The sequence below is a fragment of the Marmota flaviventris genome, chromosome X (assembly GCF_047511675.1).
Source record: "Marmota flaviventris isolate mMarFla1 chromosome X, mMarFla1.hap1, whole genome shotgun sequence".
NCBI classification, from domain to species: domain Eukaryota; kingdom Metazoa; phylum Chordata; class Mammalia; order Rodentia; family Sciuridae; genus Marmota; species Marmota flaviventris.
Genome location: NC_092518.1, coordinates 64,387,259 through 64,405,346, shown reverse-complemented (window position 1 = coordinate 64,405,346; position 18,088 = coordinate 64,387,259). Strand labels below are relative to the sequence as shown.

General features: G+C 35.4%; 1 protein-coding gene across 3 annotated transcripts in view; it reads right to left on the bottom strand.

Moving 5' to 3' along the window:
- Positions 1-411: 411 nt before the first annotated feature.
- Positions 412-18,088, bottom strand: part of LOC114090489 (lysophosphatidic acid receptor 6-like) — a 33,584-nt gene continuing 15,907 nt past the window's right edge. The window contains exons 2-5 of one of the 3 annotated variants that reach the window (XM_027932712.3): positions 9,177-9,551; positions 7,203-7,284; positions 6,222-6,250; positions 412-1,234 (exon numbers count right to left, since the gene is read on the bottom strand). In XM_027932712.3, the coding sequence (XP_027788513.1) occupies positions 559-1,234; positions 6,222-6,238 (693 nt within the window). In that variant the 5' untranslated portion in view covers positions 6,239-6,250; positions 7,203-7,284; positions 9,177-9,551 and the 3' untranslated portion in view covers positions 412-558. The remainder of the gene's footprint in view (positions 1,235-6,221; positions 6,251-7,202; positions 7,285-9,176; positions 9,552-18,088) is intronic. The other 2 variants (XM_027932718.3, XM_071606002.1) reach the window with 2 other exon arrangements.

Here is an 18,088-nt window from a genome sequence, read left to right as displayed (position 1 = left end):
ATCCCAGCGACTCAGGAGGCTGAGGCAGGAGGATTACAGGTTTAAAGCCAACCTCAGCAACTTAAAAAGGCCCTAAGCAACTTAATGAGGCCCTGTCTCTAAAAGAAGAAGAAAGAAATACAAGGACCAATAGGATATGAAGTTTTCTTCATTTATTTAATTTTTATTTTTAAATTTTAAGTAATTATTTCACATGATTTTCAGAGCCCCCAAATCCAAAATCTGTAGGGGAGGCCATGAGGCTAGAATCTCAGGCAAAACTGATGCTGTAGTCTTGAGTCTGAAATCTTTAGAGCAGGCCAGCAGCTTGGAAATTCAAGCAGGATGCTGATGGGACATAATTCCTAGGAAATTCCAGGGTTTTTTTCCTCTTAAGACCTTTAACTAATTGGATGAGGTCCACCCACACTGTTTTAGATACTCTCCTTTATTAAAACCATAAATGTTAATCACATTTACACAATATCTTCTCAAGAACATCTTGATTAATGTTTGAACAAAAAAAAATGGGCACTATACCTAGCCAAGTTGAGACATAATTAACCATCACAGGTATTGTTAAGGTAAAACACGGAAATACATTTTATAAAAGAGGTACACATTGAAGATCCTTAAAAGTAGTCCAATTGGATAAACAACTGATTTCAGCAGTTTTGTGGCTCCATAACAGTAATTTAGCAACAGCAAAACGTGCCTGTGTGTGTCAAAATAAGAGATGCTAAGGTGTTTGAAGCACTCCATTTGATAAAGGAAGCACTCAATAATTATGGCAATCCAGATGATCTTAGAAGCCACCTTGGCACATCTCACTGTTCTTATGTGGCGTGTCTCTACTGGAAGAAAAGTGATCAGAAAGGCTTCAAGGCTAACACAGCTGAGTAAAAGAGAACTGATATGTACATTTGCAATCTGTAAATTCTGCCTCAAGGTTGATTGAACAGAATATGATAATATTTCACTCTTTATCACATCTTGAATCATGGCAGAAAAGATGCTACAACCCACTAAGATGTCTGCCTGAGCTATGTTACTAATAAATACTGCAGTAGATTTTCTGGATACAAAAGGTAATGTTAATATCAGTGTGACATACACACTGGCAAACAATCCCAGCAGAGTGACGATGATGTTTGGAGAAGGTAGGACTAGATACTGGACATATTTGAATGTCAGGTACCTTCGGAGATCTTTCATATGGTCTCGATTTGTAAAAACACTAAATTGAGTGAGATTCCTGTAGTGAAGTAGAGAAGGAAAATGATATGAGTCTATGAAAAACAACATCTTAAAGTCACTTAAAATATGGTTTGGTCCAAGAAACTCAATATTTTAGCACACAAATGTGTTGATAAACTTCCCATGGTTAGACCTGTTTTTGTTTTTACTTTTTTATTAGAGCATTTTATTTATACATATTATTTGTGTTCTTTTTGACATAATTATACATACAAGGAATTTGATTTCAATACCCATTCCCACTTCCCTTTCCTCCCTTTCTCCCTCCCACTTTTCTCTTTCCTATATTCTGCTGATCTTCCTGTCACTCCTTTATTTATTTATTTTTATTGATATTTACAATAGGTCATGCTGCCATGTGAAATTACACCTTACTTATGGTGACAAGGATAACAAGGACAAAAGTTCTCCCTTCTATTTAATTGTTTTCTATACATAAATTGATATGTCTACTCAGATTTGATCTTACTCTTCTTATCTTAAGCAAATAGAAGAAATTTTCCTGCTCAAAAAATATATGTATTGGGGCTGGGGTTGTGGTTTAGTGGTAGAGAACTTGCCTAGCATGTGTGAGACACTGGGTTCTGCAACCCTCAAATAATTCTTCACATCTGAAAGTAGAATAACTGGAACTTTCTCTCTGCTCATCTGAATCCTCCTTTATGTCTTTAAAATGATTAACCACACAACACTAGCATAGAGCTTTGCTTGAGGTAGGTAAAACTTCATTGACATACTGAGTCACTTCATGAGGAAAGCATAAAACATTAACTGAACAACTCAAATAGTTTTTCCCTCTCTTTCTCTCTCCCACCCCCCTTGCATGCTCCCTCTCCCTCTCCCTCTCCCTCTGTCTCTGTCTCTGTCTCATTAAAATAGTTGGAAATATTGGTGAAAAGATAGTGAATATTAACTTTGACTTAGTGATTTGTAAAGTTAAACTAAAGCTAAATTGAGAGTTAAGCTGATATAAAACCTAAAGAGAGTTATTTTGAAGGAGCTTTTACTTCAAAGAAAGCTATGTAATCTTTTATACCTTTGATAAGTGTCTTTAAAATTCCAGGCATGCAGTTTGTTTCTGATATATTAGCTGGTTAAAAACATCATTGTTTCCAAGATTTTTTGTAGATGGACAGAATATTTTATTTATTTATTTTTATGTGGTACTGCTGAGGATGGAACCCAGTGCTTCACATGTGCTAGGCAAGCACTCCACCCCTGAGCCAAAGCCCCAGTCCTCTGTTTCCAAGATTTATGACTAACGAGAATACCCACAAATGTCAGGAATTCAAATGCCTTCAGGGTACAGAGAAGTCTTCTAAATGGGTCTTTATAGGAAGAGAACAGCTAATAATCAGCTCCATCCTATCATTGCCATTAGATAGCATAGTCATACCTTTTTATTTTCCATGAGCCCAAAGTCAGACTTTTAGGTGAGATCACTCAAATTTTTAATGTGGGCAATTGTTTGTTTGTCTAGTGTTTTTTTTAAACACCATGCAAACAAAAAGCTTAACTGCCACTTTGCAATTTTTAATTTTGAGTCCTGCAAATATCACACCTGACAAGAAAATTACAGTCTAATATCTCTGATAAACAATAAATGCAAAAAAAACAATAAATGCAAAAATTGTCAATGAAATTCTAGCAAATTCAATATAGCATTATATATCAAGGATCAAACATCATGTTGAAGTGAAATTTTATTCCTGGGATGTAAGAATTACTCATGATTTTTTTCTTTTTAAAAATATTTTATACTGTCTCATGATTTCTTTTAAGATTTTATACTTCTCTATGAGGTACAGGTACTATCTTCATTTTAAAGATGAAAAAACTAAGGTCTAGATGGTTTAAGTAACTTGATCAAAGTCACATAGAACAAAGAAGTAAGAGAACCATAGAATCCAGGTTTGTCTGACTTCCAAATATTTTTTTTTTATATCTGTCCTAACATGTTTTTCCAAGAGCCAACCAAAGCTTACATTTTGATTCTTTTTATTAAAGTGGAGTCTTATTGTGGGATGTCAACACTTAAAGAGTTTAAAAAAAGAAAGATACTTGATGGTTTTCTTTGCACCTCACCCTGCAAACCATTAAAACCCATTATTAAGGTAACCTTGATGTAATTTTACTGTACTTAAGCAAAACCAATTCCCAAAAAACAGAGGACTTGATTGACTCTATTTCCAATTTCCTTGTGAAATATTTCAATTTTAGTGTTTCTTCTTAAGATAAAAATATTTTAATGTATTTATTTATCCTACTTTGGAAAAAAAATTCACATTTTTCCACTCTCCCTCTCTGGGCAGATGCTTATTAGCTAACCAAGATCATATCAGAACAAAGTTGTTGGACAGCCTTATTAAGAAGCTGGTTTCACAGGAAAACGATCCTTTGTCTCTCTCCACCCTCATCCTACACCACTGCTTTCATATACAAGTGAGCAATAATTATAAACCATTAAGAAACTTCAATATATAAAATTATTTTGTGTCAGTCAAAAAATTAAATCAAAAAAGATCAAGGGCTCCCCCTTACTTTCTTCTGGTCAGTGATGTGCTTTCATTCCACTTAAATTAATTGTCCCTGATTTATGTTTGGTGCAATCCATTCTAACCTCCTCCAGGACCTTACTCTATCAGAATCCCTTTCCTCTTTTTCAACCAATGAAAAAGTTCCACTATATTTCAACCTATAAACTCAAAGAGGAAATTTTCTATGCTTCTATAGCCCCTACCTGTTATCTCCCTTCCTCTCTGTTCTTTGAAACAATCAGACTTCTTGAATGACTTGTCTATCTTCAGTTTCACTACTTTATCATTTTACGTTTTCTCTTCAACCTATACAGTCTGACTTCTATCCCCAATATTTGTATAACTCTCCTTTCACTAAGGCTACCAATCATCCAACAAATGAAGATCCTTCTGTTAATGGGCTTCTTTTCTTCATTTGATACTCATGATTATGCCATCCTTGTTGATAGGTTATATCTCCTTAGTTTCCGCGATGCCATATTCTATGCCTCCTTCAGTGATTCCTGATCTTCGTTCACTCTTAAAAATGTTGATATTTTCTAGCACTCCATCATCATTCCACTTCCCTTTAATACCTACACATTTGTATAAAACTCTGTTTTCAGCCAAGATCTCTTTTAAGCCTCAAATCCAAATATCCAGCTGGGCATAGTGGTGCAGACGTGTAATCCTAGTGGTTCAGGAGGCTGAGGCAGGAGGATACATGAGTTCAAAGACTGTCTCAGCAACTTAGCCAGGTCCTAAGAAACTCTGTGAGACCCTATATCAAATAAGAAATATAAAGGGCTGGAGATATGGCTCAGTGTGTTCAATTCCTGGTGCCAATATGTATATGTATATACATATGTGTGTGTGTGTGTATGTGTGTGTGTATCCATCTACCTGCTAGATCTCTCTATCCAGATAAATTTAAAGTACTTATGACTCTACCTTCTTTTTTACCATCCTTTTCAAGCTCCTGCTCAAACTCTTGCCTATTTAACCTTATGCAGATTTTTCAAATATTTTCCTTTATCTCTTCTTCTTTCCTTTCTATCTTTACCTCCACTGCCTTTGTTTAGAATCTTATCATTTCATAACTGGTTCACCGCAATAATTCCCCATCTAATTTCTTGTAATCCAAACTTGCTGCATAATCTTTCAAGTGAACTGGCTAAATAAATGTTCAAATCCTTGCTCTATTATTTATTAGCTGTATGATGCTGGACAGGCTACTTAACTTTCATACCTCATTTTTCACTCCTATGAAATGGAGATAAGAATAGTACCTAAGTCATAAAGATGTCATAGAATTAAAAGTGTTACTATGAAATAAAGCCGTTGAGGCTATGCCAGGCACAGCAAGAGCTGTCTAAGTGTGAGTTGTTCTTTTAGTTAAAACATGATCAAGTGATGCCTCTGTTAAAAATCCTTCATTGGTTTCCACTACTTAAAACGGTATAATGTAGGCTTTTAGACATGGTGTTTCATAATCTGCCTCTTGACAACTTCTCCTGACCACTCTCTTACCACTCTCTAACTCAAACTTTACACTGCAATACCCAAGAATTCATTGATTCTTATATACTTTGCCAAATGTCTCTTTTTCACATAACTCTATTTATACTCTCTCTTCCCCCTTGACATTCCTTTCCTCCTATTCTTCATCTGAGTAACTATTAGTCATTCTTTAAAAACAAGCTTACTCTTCAAGGTTATTGATTAATTTTACAGGACTATAATCTATAAAATTGGTAAGGCTGTAGAGTTTACAAAAATGAGTTATTTCTACTTATATGTGTGACCTATAATCTCTCATTTCATATCCTGCCATTATCTTTTCTAAGCTAGGCTAGGTATACCTTCTCTGTGTTCCTACAATACCTCATGAGTATCTGTCCACTGCATTTGCTCATAGTTTTACAATTATTCACTTACTTATACACCTCTAAACCAGGAATCCCTTGTGGACAAACAAAAGATCTTATCCTGGTTAACTATCATGCTAGAGGGCATATAATAGTTACTCAGTAAATTGTGATGAATTACAAAGTGTTGAAAACATTTCTTTAAGCTCCTCAATCATTCATTCAACCCTTACCAGGTACCTTTTATGTGGCAAAAAATATGTGCTAAGCAGTAGAGATTCAAAGATAAATATGAAATCGATGGGATATCAAGGATTCAGAGTTCCACAAAGAAGAAAACAAAAGTACATGGATAATTACACTGCAGGGTGATAAACACCAAAACCCATGGTGGCAATGACTGACATTATCACTTCCAACTTCTCCTTTTCCATTCTGTCCTCTCATTCTGGGTTATTCCCAGTGTGCCTCTCTTCACTCTTCACTAATTTCTCTCAAATACATCATTGGCATATATTCTGAAGAGTTAGAACACCAACTGAAGTATTTTAGAGAATAGTTTCTGGAAATTTATAAATAAGGAAAAGTATTATGCACTTACATCATTCCAGTGACCATCAATAACTGAGACTGCAGGAAAAATATAAGAGAAAGAAAATTTTAGTAACTGTGAGTTTTTCTATGACCAGGATTCCATATATTTTAATAAACCTCATATAAATTTTCCATCCCTTTGCCATGTGCAAAGAATAACCCCTCAAAAGTTGCTAGCTCTGGGGCTGGGGTTGTGGCTCAGTGGTGGAGCATGCTTGCCTAGCATGTGTGAGTCACTGAGTTCAATCCTCAGCACCACATAAAAATAAACAAATAAATAAAGGTATTGTGTCCATCTACAAATAAAAAATATTTTTTAAAAAAGTCTCTAGCTGTAAACGGTATATACTTTTCATTTTGCATTCATTTCCTTAAACTCATTAACTAACATTTCATAAGGGCCTACTCTGTTCTAGACACTAAGGATAAAGTAATGTACAAAGCCAACATGGTCTGCCTTCCTGCCTTCCAACAGACAAGTGTAGGAGACAGTCAAATGAGAAATCAAAAATTATGATACAGTTGGATGAGTGTGTCATATATAATATTGCCATTTCCATCTTTGTTAAATAGTATTAAATCAAATTGAAAACCATTGGAACTCCCACCCATGGCCCTCATCCAACAAATGAATGTCCCTATGTTCTCACAAATGAAATCCATCCACTGGAATCTCATTCATAATCCCCACACATCTCTAATAAAACCATAGACAGGCGGACAGCTAATATAATTACCTAATTTATGGTAATGTTCTCATGGGTTCTTTTCCCTGGTAAAACTTCATTTTAGGAATAGCCTTCTAGAAGTCATGCCTTAATACATGACCTATACAAATAATGTTACTTAATTTTAAGAATGCTAGTTATTCTAAGAAGGATATTTGTAGACATACTATACTTTGGGACCACCTTTCATATTATGCCATGTACATATGGATGCATCCCCAATGAGTCCTCTGTGCTGCAGATTTCCCATAGCTCTCTACCTTTTCTTTTACCCAGCAGGCTTCAAGAAGCAGTCAGTCACTTTCTCTGTGGCAAAGTAAAAATTCAAGATATCCAAGGGTCCTGAGGAAGGGAAAAACATTTCAGTAAAGTATAAATCAATGAATATGTTATGAAATACCTATTATATGTTAGATATCATATTAAATGTTGGGCATAGACAGATAAAAAGATCTGAACTCCACCTTCATGGTGTTTATAAGTGGAATAAGGATGAAGGCACTGGGTACAATATGAAGTACTGAAAGGCAGAGAAGCTAAAAGTACCATAAGCTCTAATTTAAAAGAAAATCTATAAAGTAAAAATAAATAAAGACAAATAAATCTCAAAGAAAAATATCCCTTACTTCTCATTTTGTTCAAAAGGACCAGATAAGGCTGGATTCCTTGCTCCCATCTCAAAGGGAAGGGAAGGGGAAGGGGAAGGGGGAGGGGGAGGGGGAGGGGAAGGGAAGGGGAAGGGGAAGGGGGAGGGGGAGGGGGAGGGGAGGGGAAGGGAGGGGAAGGGAGGGGAGGAGAAGGGAGGAGAAGGGAGGGGAGGGGAGGGGAGGGGAGGGGAGGGGAGGGGAAGGGAGGAGAGGGGAGGGGAGGGGAGGGGAAGGGAGGAGAGGGGAGGGGAGGGGAAGGGAGGAGAGGGGAGGGGAGGGGAGGGGAGGGAAGCCTGGAAACTTCTTTTCAGCACAAAGAATCAGTAGTGATAATCTTGGCTAAATTGTGACATTTTCTGACTGAACATGAGAGAGGGTATTCCTTGGTGAATAATACTCAGAAGGAACTGGGTCAGAGCAGGAAATTGAGTCAAGACAATTGCTGTTCAGAATTCTATAGACAGTCATATATCCTTATCTGGGCTAGAAATACCACTTCAAAGACCTTTGCATAAGTGATTATGTGCAAATGTCAAGTCACATATCACCTGCAAGGATGTGGAACCCAGCGGCAACTCCCAGCCCAGAAGTAAAACTATGTACTTTAACTTGTATCAAAACCACCTGGATAGCCTGGGGTGGTGTTGCATTCCTATAATCCCAGCCGCTCAGGAGCCTGAGGCAGTAGGATTGCAAGTTCACAGCCAGCCTCAGCAACTTAGTGGGACCCTAAGCAACTTAACAAGACCCTTTTTAAAAATAAAAAATTAAAAAGGGCTGGGGATGTGGCTCAGTGGGTTAAGCACCCCTGGGTTCAATCTCTGGTACCAGAAAAAAAAAAAAAAAGAAGAAGCCACCTGGATATGTTTATTACATTGATTGTGGTAATGGTTTCACATGTGAAACATATGCATATGTTCAAATCCATAAATTATATGCATTAAATATGTGAATAGTTTTAGAGAACATTTACACCTCAGTAACTATTTAAAATAGATGTAAATAAAATTTCAAAAACAAGCAATCTGAAATCTGATCTACTGAGTGAAAGATTTATCTATGTTTTTTATAGTTGTCATGTGAATTGTGAGTCTTCTTACACACAAAAAGTGCTTATTTATTATTTTATGGGAGGGCCAAGTTAATTTTTTATAAAATCAGAATATCCAAACTGAAAATGGAAAACTTCATCACCAGAGATGGTAGGATTGGCTACACAATTTAGTTTCCAGATAGGAAAATCCAGCCTCTAATGAGCACTAATCATGGCATCAAAAATAGGGCTACCCAGGAAGAAGACATGGTATCATACCTCAATCAGTTTAGAATGCAGTCATAAATAACATAGTCACATTCATATGCACATACACATGAACATCTGCTAACAAACAACATAAGAGTTAAGTGCTCAATGAGCACATTAGGGTGCAACAATTTAAGGAAAAACAAGTCATGTTCCCATCTGTTGATAATTTGTTTACGTTTTTTCTTCCCAGCTAACCTTGTACACAAGCTATTAGAAATTAGTTACAGTCATGAACAATGCTTCTAATTAGACATTTCCCCCAAAATAGATGTTATACTTACATGTTGGTGGAGACTCCAACTAGAGATTCTCCCTCCTTCAGTGTAGTCAGATAGCACTGGAGCAAAATTCTGGTTCTATTTCTTCTTCCTTCTAATATATTTAGCTGTAAGACGTGGGTAAGCCGTTCAATCTACGTGGGTCTGTAATGAATTTGCTCACAGCAGATTTTGCAGGAAATATCTGAATCACTCTTGTTAATAACTTTTTGTGTAATGTGGAAAAGATGATACTTCTGTTTTTGCAACATAACTCGGCAACTTCTTATTTTCCCTTTGAAGATTTAAGGAATGGAGTCTTCATTGGTTTGAACACCACCTAAAGTCTTGAACAAGCTAAAGGTTGGCTGCCTCAAATCATGTGTGAAAGAAGGCAGGCTATAAGCAAATAAACAAATACATGTAATTGAAATAAATTAAAATCAAACTTCAAGGTAGAGTAAGAGTCTTAAAAAAGAGAAATTCAAAATTCATGAAAGTCAAAAGTTCTCTGTTTTCCATAAGAGTCTATGCCAAGAGGTAAAGGTTTTCTTTTCTTTTTACTGTGTGAGAGAAATTGACTGACTGACTGACTGACTTACAGAGAATGAGAGAAAGATATAAAAGCAGGGTGGGACAGAGGAAAGAAAGGAAGAGGGAAGGAATACAAACAGGCAACAACAGATAGACATTAAACTAGAGTAGATTTTTCCCTAAGGCAAAGCTTAATCTTTTAATCCAGAGGCAAACATTTTTCAGACTGAGAATTCAAGTAAAAGCAGTTTCCAAATATTTCCAGCCTTCACAATAGAGTTTGAGTAATAACATCTCCACCTTATATCTGTGTTGCCTATTAACCTTCACATTCAGTTTTCTCAAAAAACCACCAACATACCTGTACACTGTAAGCCATGTGCATATTTTTTAAATGGGAAAACTGAGGATCAATGGCAAAGCCTGAACTAGCACCCACATCTATAGACTCTTGGTTACAGTTAGTCAAAGAAAGGATTTCCAGTTAGTCAAAGAAAGGATTAAGTATGAGACTGCAAGGGGTTAAGGGGAAAGTGCCAGGCCTGGATTGGCAAGCAGGGGAGATTCCAAAAATTTGAAACAGTGTTATCATAGTTTTGGGAACCCATAGCCATGGTCCTTCCAGAAATACTTCCCTGCTAAGAACATTTTTAGTAGCTATTTTCTTCAAAGTCACTAACTACTACTTATTTTATAGCTCATCAACGTTTCTCAGACAGTCTAATTTTTGCTGAGGTAAAATGTTTGGTGAGCTGTGAAGACTTGTCCTAACAATATAATAACCTGTGGCACAGCAATCTCATACTTAGCCAGGAGTATATGCTAACTGCTCTTAATGGGACTGTTGGCAGCTGTTGGCTCACAGTTGATGTATTTGTCCTTAAGGATCTGCCATTGGAGAATGATTGGTGAACAGACCCTGGCATATTTCAATACCTGAATTCTGGCACCTGCTCTTTTTTCCCCTCACTTAGAACTAAGGGGTATTCTTAGCCTACTTCCCTGATTAGTGAAACAGGGCAGCTGGTGGCAGATAACAGTGAAGGGCTCCAATTTCTATGGAAAGAGAACAAATTTGGAAAGGAAATAAATACTCTAAAATTAACTCCTGCATTCTGCTTACAAATAGCTCCAGGTTGTGACTTTTCCTTTCTCAATGTCACAATGTGATCTAGTGTAAGCATTACAAGTTTCCACAAATCTCCTAAATTCTCCCAAAATGAAAGATTCTAAAAGGGATCCTCATACTAAGTTCAATTCTTGCCTTGAGGAATTAAAAGAATAGAAATTCTGATGGCCAGAATGTTTTGGTTGTTGTCAAAGAGAAAATGCCATTATCTAACATTGCAATATTTCTTCCAAGTCATTATGATAGGCAATTCACTCCAAGAAATCCAAGGAAATTTCTAATGATTTGTGTTAATTCTAACTGCAAAACTCTCCAACTTAGATTAATTCCTACCCAGTAAAATAACCCAGATTAAAACAACCTTCTCTGGATGGGGTTGTGGCTCAGCGGTAGTGCACTTGCCTGGCATGTGTGAAGCAATGGGTTTCATTTTCTTACTGCATATAAATAAATAAAGCAAAGGTCTACCAACAACTAAGTAAAAAATCTTTAAAAAAAAACAAGCTTGTCTCTCTCTCTGTCTCTTTCTTTCTCTCTCTCTTTCTCTCTCTCTCTCTCTCTCACACACACACACACACAGAGTGACTTTATTAACAAGAGATTATCTGATCTAACTATCCTTCAGGCAAAATACTAATGAATAATAATGATAATGGATAAAGAATCTCTGACTCCTACTCTCAGGCATGTCCTTCTCCTATCATGGTAAATTATACAAGCACAGTAAAGGTCCATATAAAACATGAGATGCCTTTCTGTATCATATTTGTGTCATGAAATAATATTAACTCTCTCCCAGCTTTGCATATCTGTATATTTGATCACCATATTATCTATGTCCTTGTTTAAGTCAGCAATGAAATTGTTGAATTAGGATATGGCCCAGGTCAGATTTCCCTAACACAACACATTAAAGGTCTGTTTCTTTGAATGTAGATCCATTAAAATCAATTCTTCAAATATAATTTTTAATCAGTCATGAACCTTGTCCCCCGTAAGTATTCTTAATTTCACCAGTTTCTCCTTAAAGACAAATGTAATATATATTTTATCAGCTGTCCCTCTAAATTCCAAATAGGATCTGCCCCATTCCCCTATAGTTCTATGCACAAAGGTAGCCCCAAAAATAAAACATGAGTGCCAAGGGCACTAACTAGCTATAGAGCTAAGTAACAGAGAAGTAGAATTTAGAGACCTGTCACAATTCTCTAGTGTCCAAATTGGTATGACTCAAGTAACAGGAATTTTGTCACTTTTATTAGAAGACTGAGTCATCCTCTAATATTTTGCAACTTTTCAATTTATGTTTCTCTTAGCAAAGAGAAGAATGATGATTACCAGGGGTGAGGAGTCAGGGAAATATAGAAATGTAGGTCTGAGTATAAAGATTCGGTTATGTATTATGAAAACTTTTTGATATCTAAGGTATAGAATCCAAAATGTAGTTAATAATATTGTATTGCACTCTTGAAATTTGCTGAGGGTGAATCTGACCCACCAAAATATTTTAAACAACAAGAATTATTAAACACTTGCTACATAGCAGATATAGGAAATAAATTTATGAACAAAGAAAATGATGCCTAAAACCTCACACTTTAGGTCTACCCACTTATTAGGCTCATAAATATTGCCTACATTTTTCCTTGTGAAGCACACATAAATTGTGCTCTTCAAAGATTCTTCTGAATATAGGCTTTCGATACAGGAAGCTCATGCGACCATCTATTACCACCACTCCATTATCAGATGCTGAAATTGCAATCCAGAAAAGGGAAGTAATTTATTGTAGAACCTGTAAGTTAGCATCTGACTTGAAACTAGAAGCTCCATTCCTGACTTTTGGTAATGTTTTCTCCACCAGGTTTCAAAACATTCATGGAAGCTACACAATCTGTTTGCTGCCGCCACAAAATTAAGCTATACACTGTTTATGTATTATCTTTTCTGAATCATCTTCAAGTTTATCAAGTTGTACTTTCCTGGATTCAGTGCTCTTTTTCATGGACTTGGAGAACTGGAGAAGGGCAAGCAGTTAAGATCAATGATGTGCTTCATTTAGCATTTTTCCCCTGGAGCACAAAGCCCAATAGTTTATTAAATACACTGTCACATCCAAAGTTTGGATGAGAATAAACATTCCTATTTAGCATAGACAATATGAATAAAATGAGGTTGAGTTGTAAGATTATAAATGAAGAATAATCCCACACTGTGTGTTCTTTATAAACAGAAAGGATTGGCCCTTTGAACCACCCTAGAAAGCATATAATTGATCTGTGAAAATGTAATTCACCCTAGAACAAAACATATATAACAACTTTTTAAATCCTTAATAATTATGATGAATTTAAACAACATAATACCATGGAGCCATTAAATATTAAGGTAAATATTAAGATAACAAATTCACCAAATGACATAGAAATATATCCATGCTAAGTGTTAAGTGGGAATGAAGCAGAGTTTGAAAGAATATATGTAAAATGGAGTGCAAACATTTGACTCTTGATTTTCTGTGTCTGGCTTATTTTTCTTACCATGATGTCCTCCAGTTTCATCCATTTACCAGCAAATGCAATAATTTCATTTTTCTTTATGGCTGAGTAAAACTCTATTTGTGTGTGTGTGTGTGTCACATTTTTTTAATCCATTCATTTGTTGATGAGCTTCTGGGCTACTTCCATAACTTGGCTAATTGCCTTCCTAAGAAACTGATGATGACCCAATAAATAGAAATATGTCCTGTGCTCATGGATAGGAAGAACCAATATTGTTAAAGTGTCCATAGTACACAATACAATATACAAATTTGATGCAATCCCTATCAAAAACCCTATTTCATTTTTCATAAACCTGAGAAAACAATTATAAAATTTGTATGGAGCCATAGAAAGCTCTGAAGAGCCAAAGAATCCTGAGAACGAATAGAAGCAACACATTTCTTCATTAAAAATCATATTACAAAGCTAAACTAATCAGAACAGGTATTGGCATTAAAATAGACACTTAGACTAGTGGGAGAAAATAAAGGACTCAGAAATAAATAAATAAATATATAGTTAGCTAATTTCAATAAGGCCAACAATAAGACACAGTATGGAAAATGTGGTGAGGAGAAAGCTGGATTTCCACATAAAAAGAATGAAATTGGACTCTCGTTTTATACCATAAACAAAAATCAACTGAAAATGTATAAAAGACCTAAATGTAAGACCAGAAACTATAAAAACTCCCAGAAGAAAACATAAGGGGAAAGCACTGTGACTTGACCTTGATGATAATTTCTAGGACATCACACCAAAAGCTTAGTCTACAAAAGTAAAAATAAATAAATGGGAATACATCAAAGTGAAAAACTTCTGGGCAGGAAAGGAAACTGCAAAACAAGATGGCATTTTATGGACTAGAAAAAAATATTTGCAACCCATATATCTGATAAGGAGTTAATATCCAAAATTTATAAATAGTCCATACAACTCAATAGCAGAAAGACAAATAACCCTATTAAAAATAAGTAAAGGAGGGCTGGGGCTATAGCATTCTGTCCATAAAAAAAAATAGGTAAAGGGGCTAGGGCTGTAGCTCAGTGCTTAGCATATGTGAGGCACTGGGTTCAATCCTTAGCACCACATAAAAATAAATAAAATAAAGGCATTCTGTCCATCTACCACTACAAAAAAATAAATAAAATAAAGTAAAATAGGTAAAGGACTTGAATGCACATTTCTCCAAATAAGACATAAAAATGAGCACCATGTATATGAAAATGTGCTCAACATCATTAATCATAACAGAAACACAAATCAAAACCACTATGAGATATCACATAACACCCATTAGAATGGCAATGGAAAAGGAAAAAGGTAACTAGTGATGGCCAGAGTGTGGAGAAATAAGAACCCTATATACTATTGGTGGGAATGTAAATTGGTGAAGCTATTATGGGAAACATTACAGAGATTTCTAAAGAAATTAAAAATAGAACTACAATGTGATCCAGCAATACCTTTTTTGAATATTTACCCATGAAATGACTACGTTGTAAATATATCTGCACTCCTATGTTCATTGCACCATTACTCACGATATACAAGATATGGAAAGAATGTAAGTGCCCATCAATGGATGAATAAATAAAGAAGCTATAGTAGGTGTCTATATGTGTTCATATATATATATATATATATATATATATATATATATATATATATATATTATTTAGTCATAAAAATGGAGGACACCCTGCTATTTAACATGGCATGAATAAACATGGAGGACATTGTGCTAAGTGAAATACACCAGATATATAAAAGAAAATATTGTATGATCTCACTTATATGTGTGATAAATATATAATAAAATAATATAAATAATAGTAATAATACAGGGAAGGAGAATAAAACAATGATAATAGGGAATAGGAAATGGGAAGATGTAGGCCAAGGGATACAAAGTAGTAAATATGTAGGATGAACAAATCTCAAGATCTAATGTATAACATGAAGACTATAGTTAATCATACTGTATCATATTCAGGACTTTTGCTAAATAAGTAGTTTTTAACTGCTTTTGACACACACACACACACACACACACACATAAATATACACAATGAGTAAGTATGTAAGGTGATGGATATGTAGATTTTCTTCAGTATAGTACTACTTATACATGTCCCATAATATGTTGTATGCTTTAACATACATAATAAAATTAAATTTTCAAATAAAGAATATAACTGGTATGCTGTCATTGTTGTTGGAGAAAGGTAGCTACAGACAGTCCTTAATTTTGGTTCAACTAATAATTTTTTCAATTTTATGATGGTAGAAAACTGACAACCATTTGGTGGAAACCATATTTTGTATTTTGAATTATGATGTTTTCCTGGGCTACCAATATGCAGTATGATACTCTCTTATATTTCTGGGCAAAGCTTCCACTCAGCTTTGGGTAAACAAACAATCCTATACAGTGTACCATGCTCCTAAGCTATGATGTCCACTAGGTTAGGTGTATTAAGTTAATTTTTGACTTGTGATGTTCTCAACTTACAATGAGTTTATCAGGACTTAGCTCCATTGTAAGGATCCTCTGTGTGTATGTGTGTGTGTAATACATATATTTAAAGAAGGGGTATAGAGAGATATCAAAGGGTTAAATATGGCTATCTGTATGAATAAAATGTGAGATGTTCTTTTCCTTTTAGCTTATTTACTCTAATTTTTCTAACATTGGGCATATGCTACATTTATAGTAAAAAAAAAAACTGCATTTTATTCTAACAAGTGGAAAGTAACTTATCCATAACCATATAAAGCTAAAATTCCATTACCATAGTTTTGACTAGAGCTTTCTATCATCCCCAGGATTTTCACTTAATACTTTTACATGATAAATAGGATAAGCATCATAAGCAACTGAATTGACAGCCATAGAGTTAATGTAACTGGTTTAGTAGTTTACAACTAGCTACTAGGTGGCAGAACCAAAGCTAAAATACTGTCTCTTAATTCCCAAAGCACAGTTCATTTTTGCTATGTCATATGGTTTCCTGTTAAGTATGATTCATCTTTAATTCTCAAATGAGGAAACTGAGATATATTAAGTAACTTGATTGTGGTTACATTTAGAGGCAAATAATGTCTCCTCACCCCCAAGAAAGCAGGAAATACTTCATCAATGCTAAAGCACAGGACACAGTTTTCACTGAAGTATTTATATTAACATTCTCTTTTCCTTACCTGGAAAAATAGAAATTGTGCAGCCTCCTTAGAGATCAATGAGTTTGACTGCTGCCTAGGAAGGACTCATTTGAAGTTAATAAAAATATAATCATAATTATCAAATTAAAACAGCTCTTGATTTCCTAAGGCAGGAGCTGCTCATTTCTTTGATCACAGGTGGAGGTCTAGATTTATCAGGAAGGAATCTTCTCAATTATCTTCTTCAGTAACCGAGAAGGGTTAACAATTAGTAATTGCTTAACAATCTAAGCAATTACCCAGGTTTAGTTTCTATATAATTTAACACCACAAACACTGTCTTTCCATTGCTTACATAGTGAGATGAATTAAAACTTATTGCTGAGCCAGTGGACACCAAATCTTATTATGACCACAAGAAACTACAAAGCAGGCACACCAATCAGATATGGCTTCAAGAACACTTGGAATACTCAGAATCCCAAAACATTTTTCCCTCACCAGCTTATTGCTATTTAAAATCCCACCTGTGGGGCTGGGGATGTGGCTCAAGTGGTAGCGCAATCGCCTGGCATGCATGCGGCCCAGGTGCTGATCCTCAGCACCACATACAAACAAAGATGTTGTGTCAGCCGAAAAACTAAAAAATAATATTAAACTCTCTCTCTCTCTCTCTCTCTCTCTCTCTCTCTCTCTCTCTCAAAAAAAAATGAAAAATAAAATCCCACCTGTGAGAATTCTAATCCTCATAAAAAATATTAGTACCCACTGCCCTTCCTGAGCGTTTTACCCCTCTATCTATCCTAATTCATGTTTCCTCCAAGAGATGTAATAGTTAATCAGTTATCATCCATTCCTCAAAGAATAAAATAATATCAAAGCTAGAAGTGTTCCAATAAGCCATTTTTTCCAGCATCCTTAGATGGGCAAATGAGACCCAGCAGTGAAGTGTCTTTCCCAATGCTGTGCCACAAATAGCTATCAGAGGAAGGGTTGTACCTCAGGTTAAAGAATTCCTGGAGGGTAAATCATTCTTAAAGAGCTTAATGAGAGAAGGTATCTGTGGAGTCCTAAATGCAAGGCCTTTTAGAGTATCAGATAAATAATTCCTCCTTAGGTACCATTTTTTAAGCACCTGGTTTATTATACAGGGAAGATGTTTCACATCAGAGTTACAAAAATGTAATATATTTTAAAATTTTTGTGCATTGTAAAAAATTATTAATTTTAAGATTAAAAATTGCTATGCAATACTAATGTGCTATCTGCAAAATAACAGGATTTGTTAAATTAATTCTTGTGGAGTATAGAGCTATGATCTTATGATGAGACACAGAAATAAAGCAATATATCCCTTAAGAAATTTCTACTGTAAGGAATTAAAGATCACCTAGTCCATAGATGGAAAATATGTCACATATCCTGGGACAACTCTAATAAACAGATAATTCCTTCTGGAATGATGCCTTGAACAACAAAGAGCTTTTGAGGGGCTGGGGCTGTAGCTCAGTGGTAGAGTGCTTGCCTCACACTTGTGAGGCACTGGGTTCAATCCTCAGCACCAC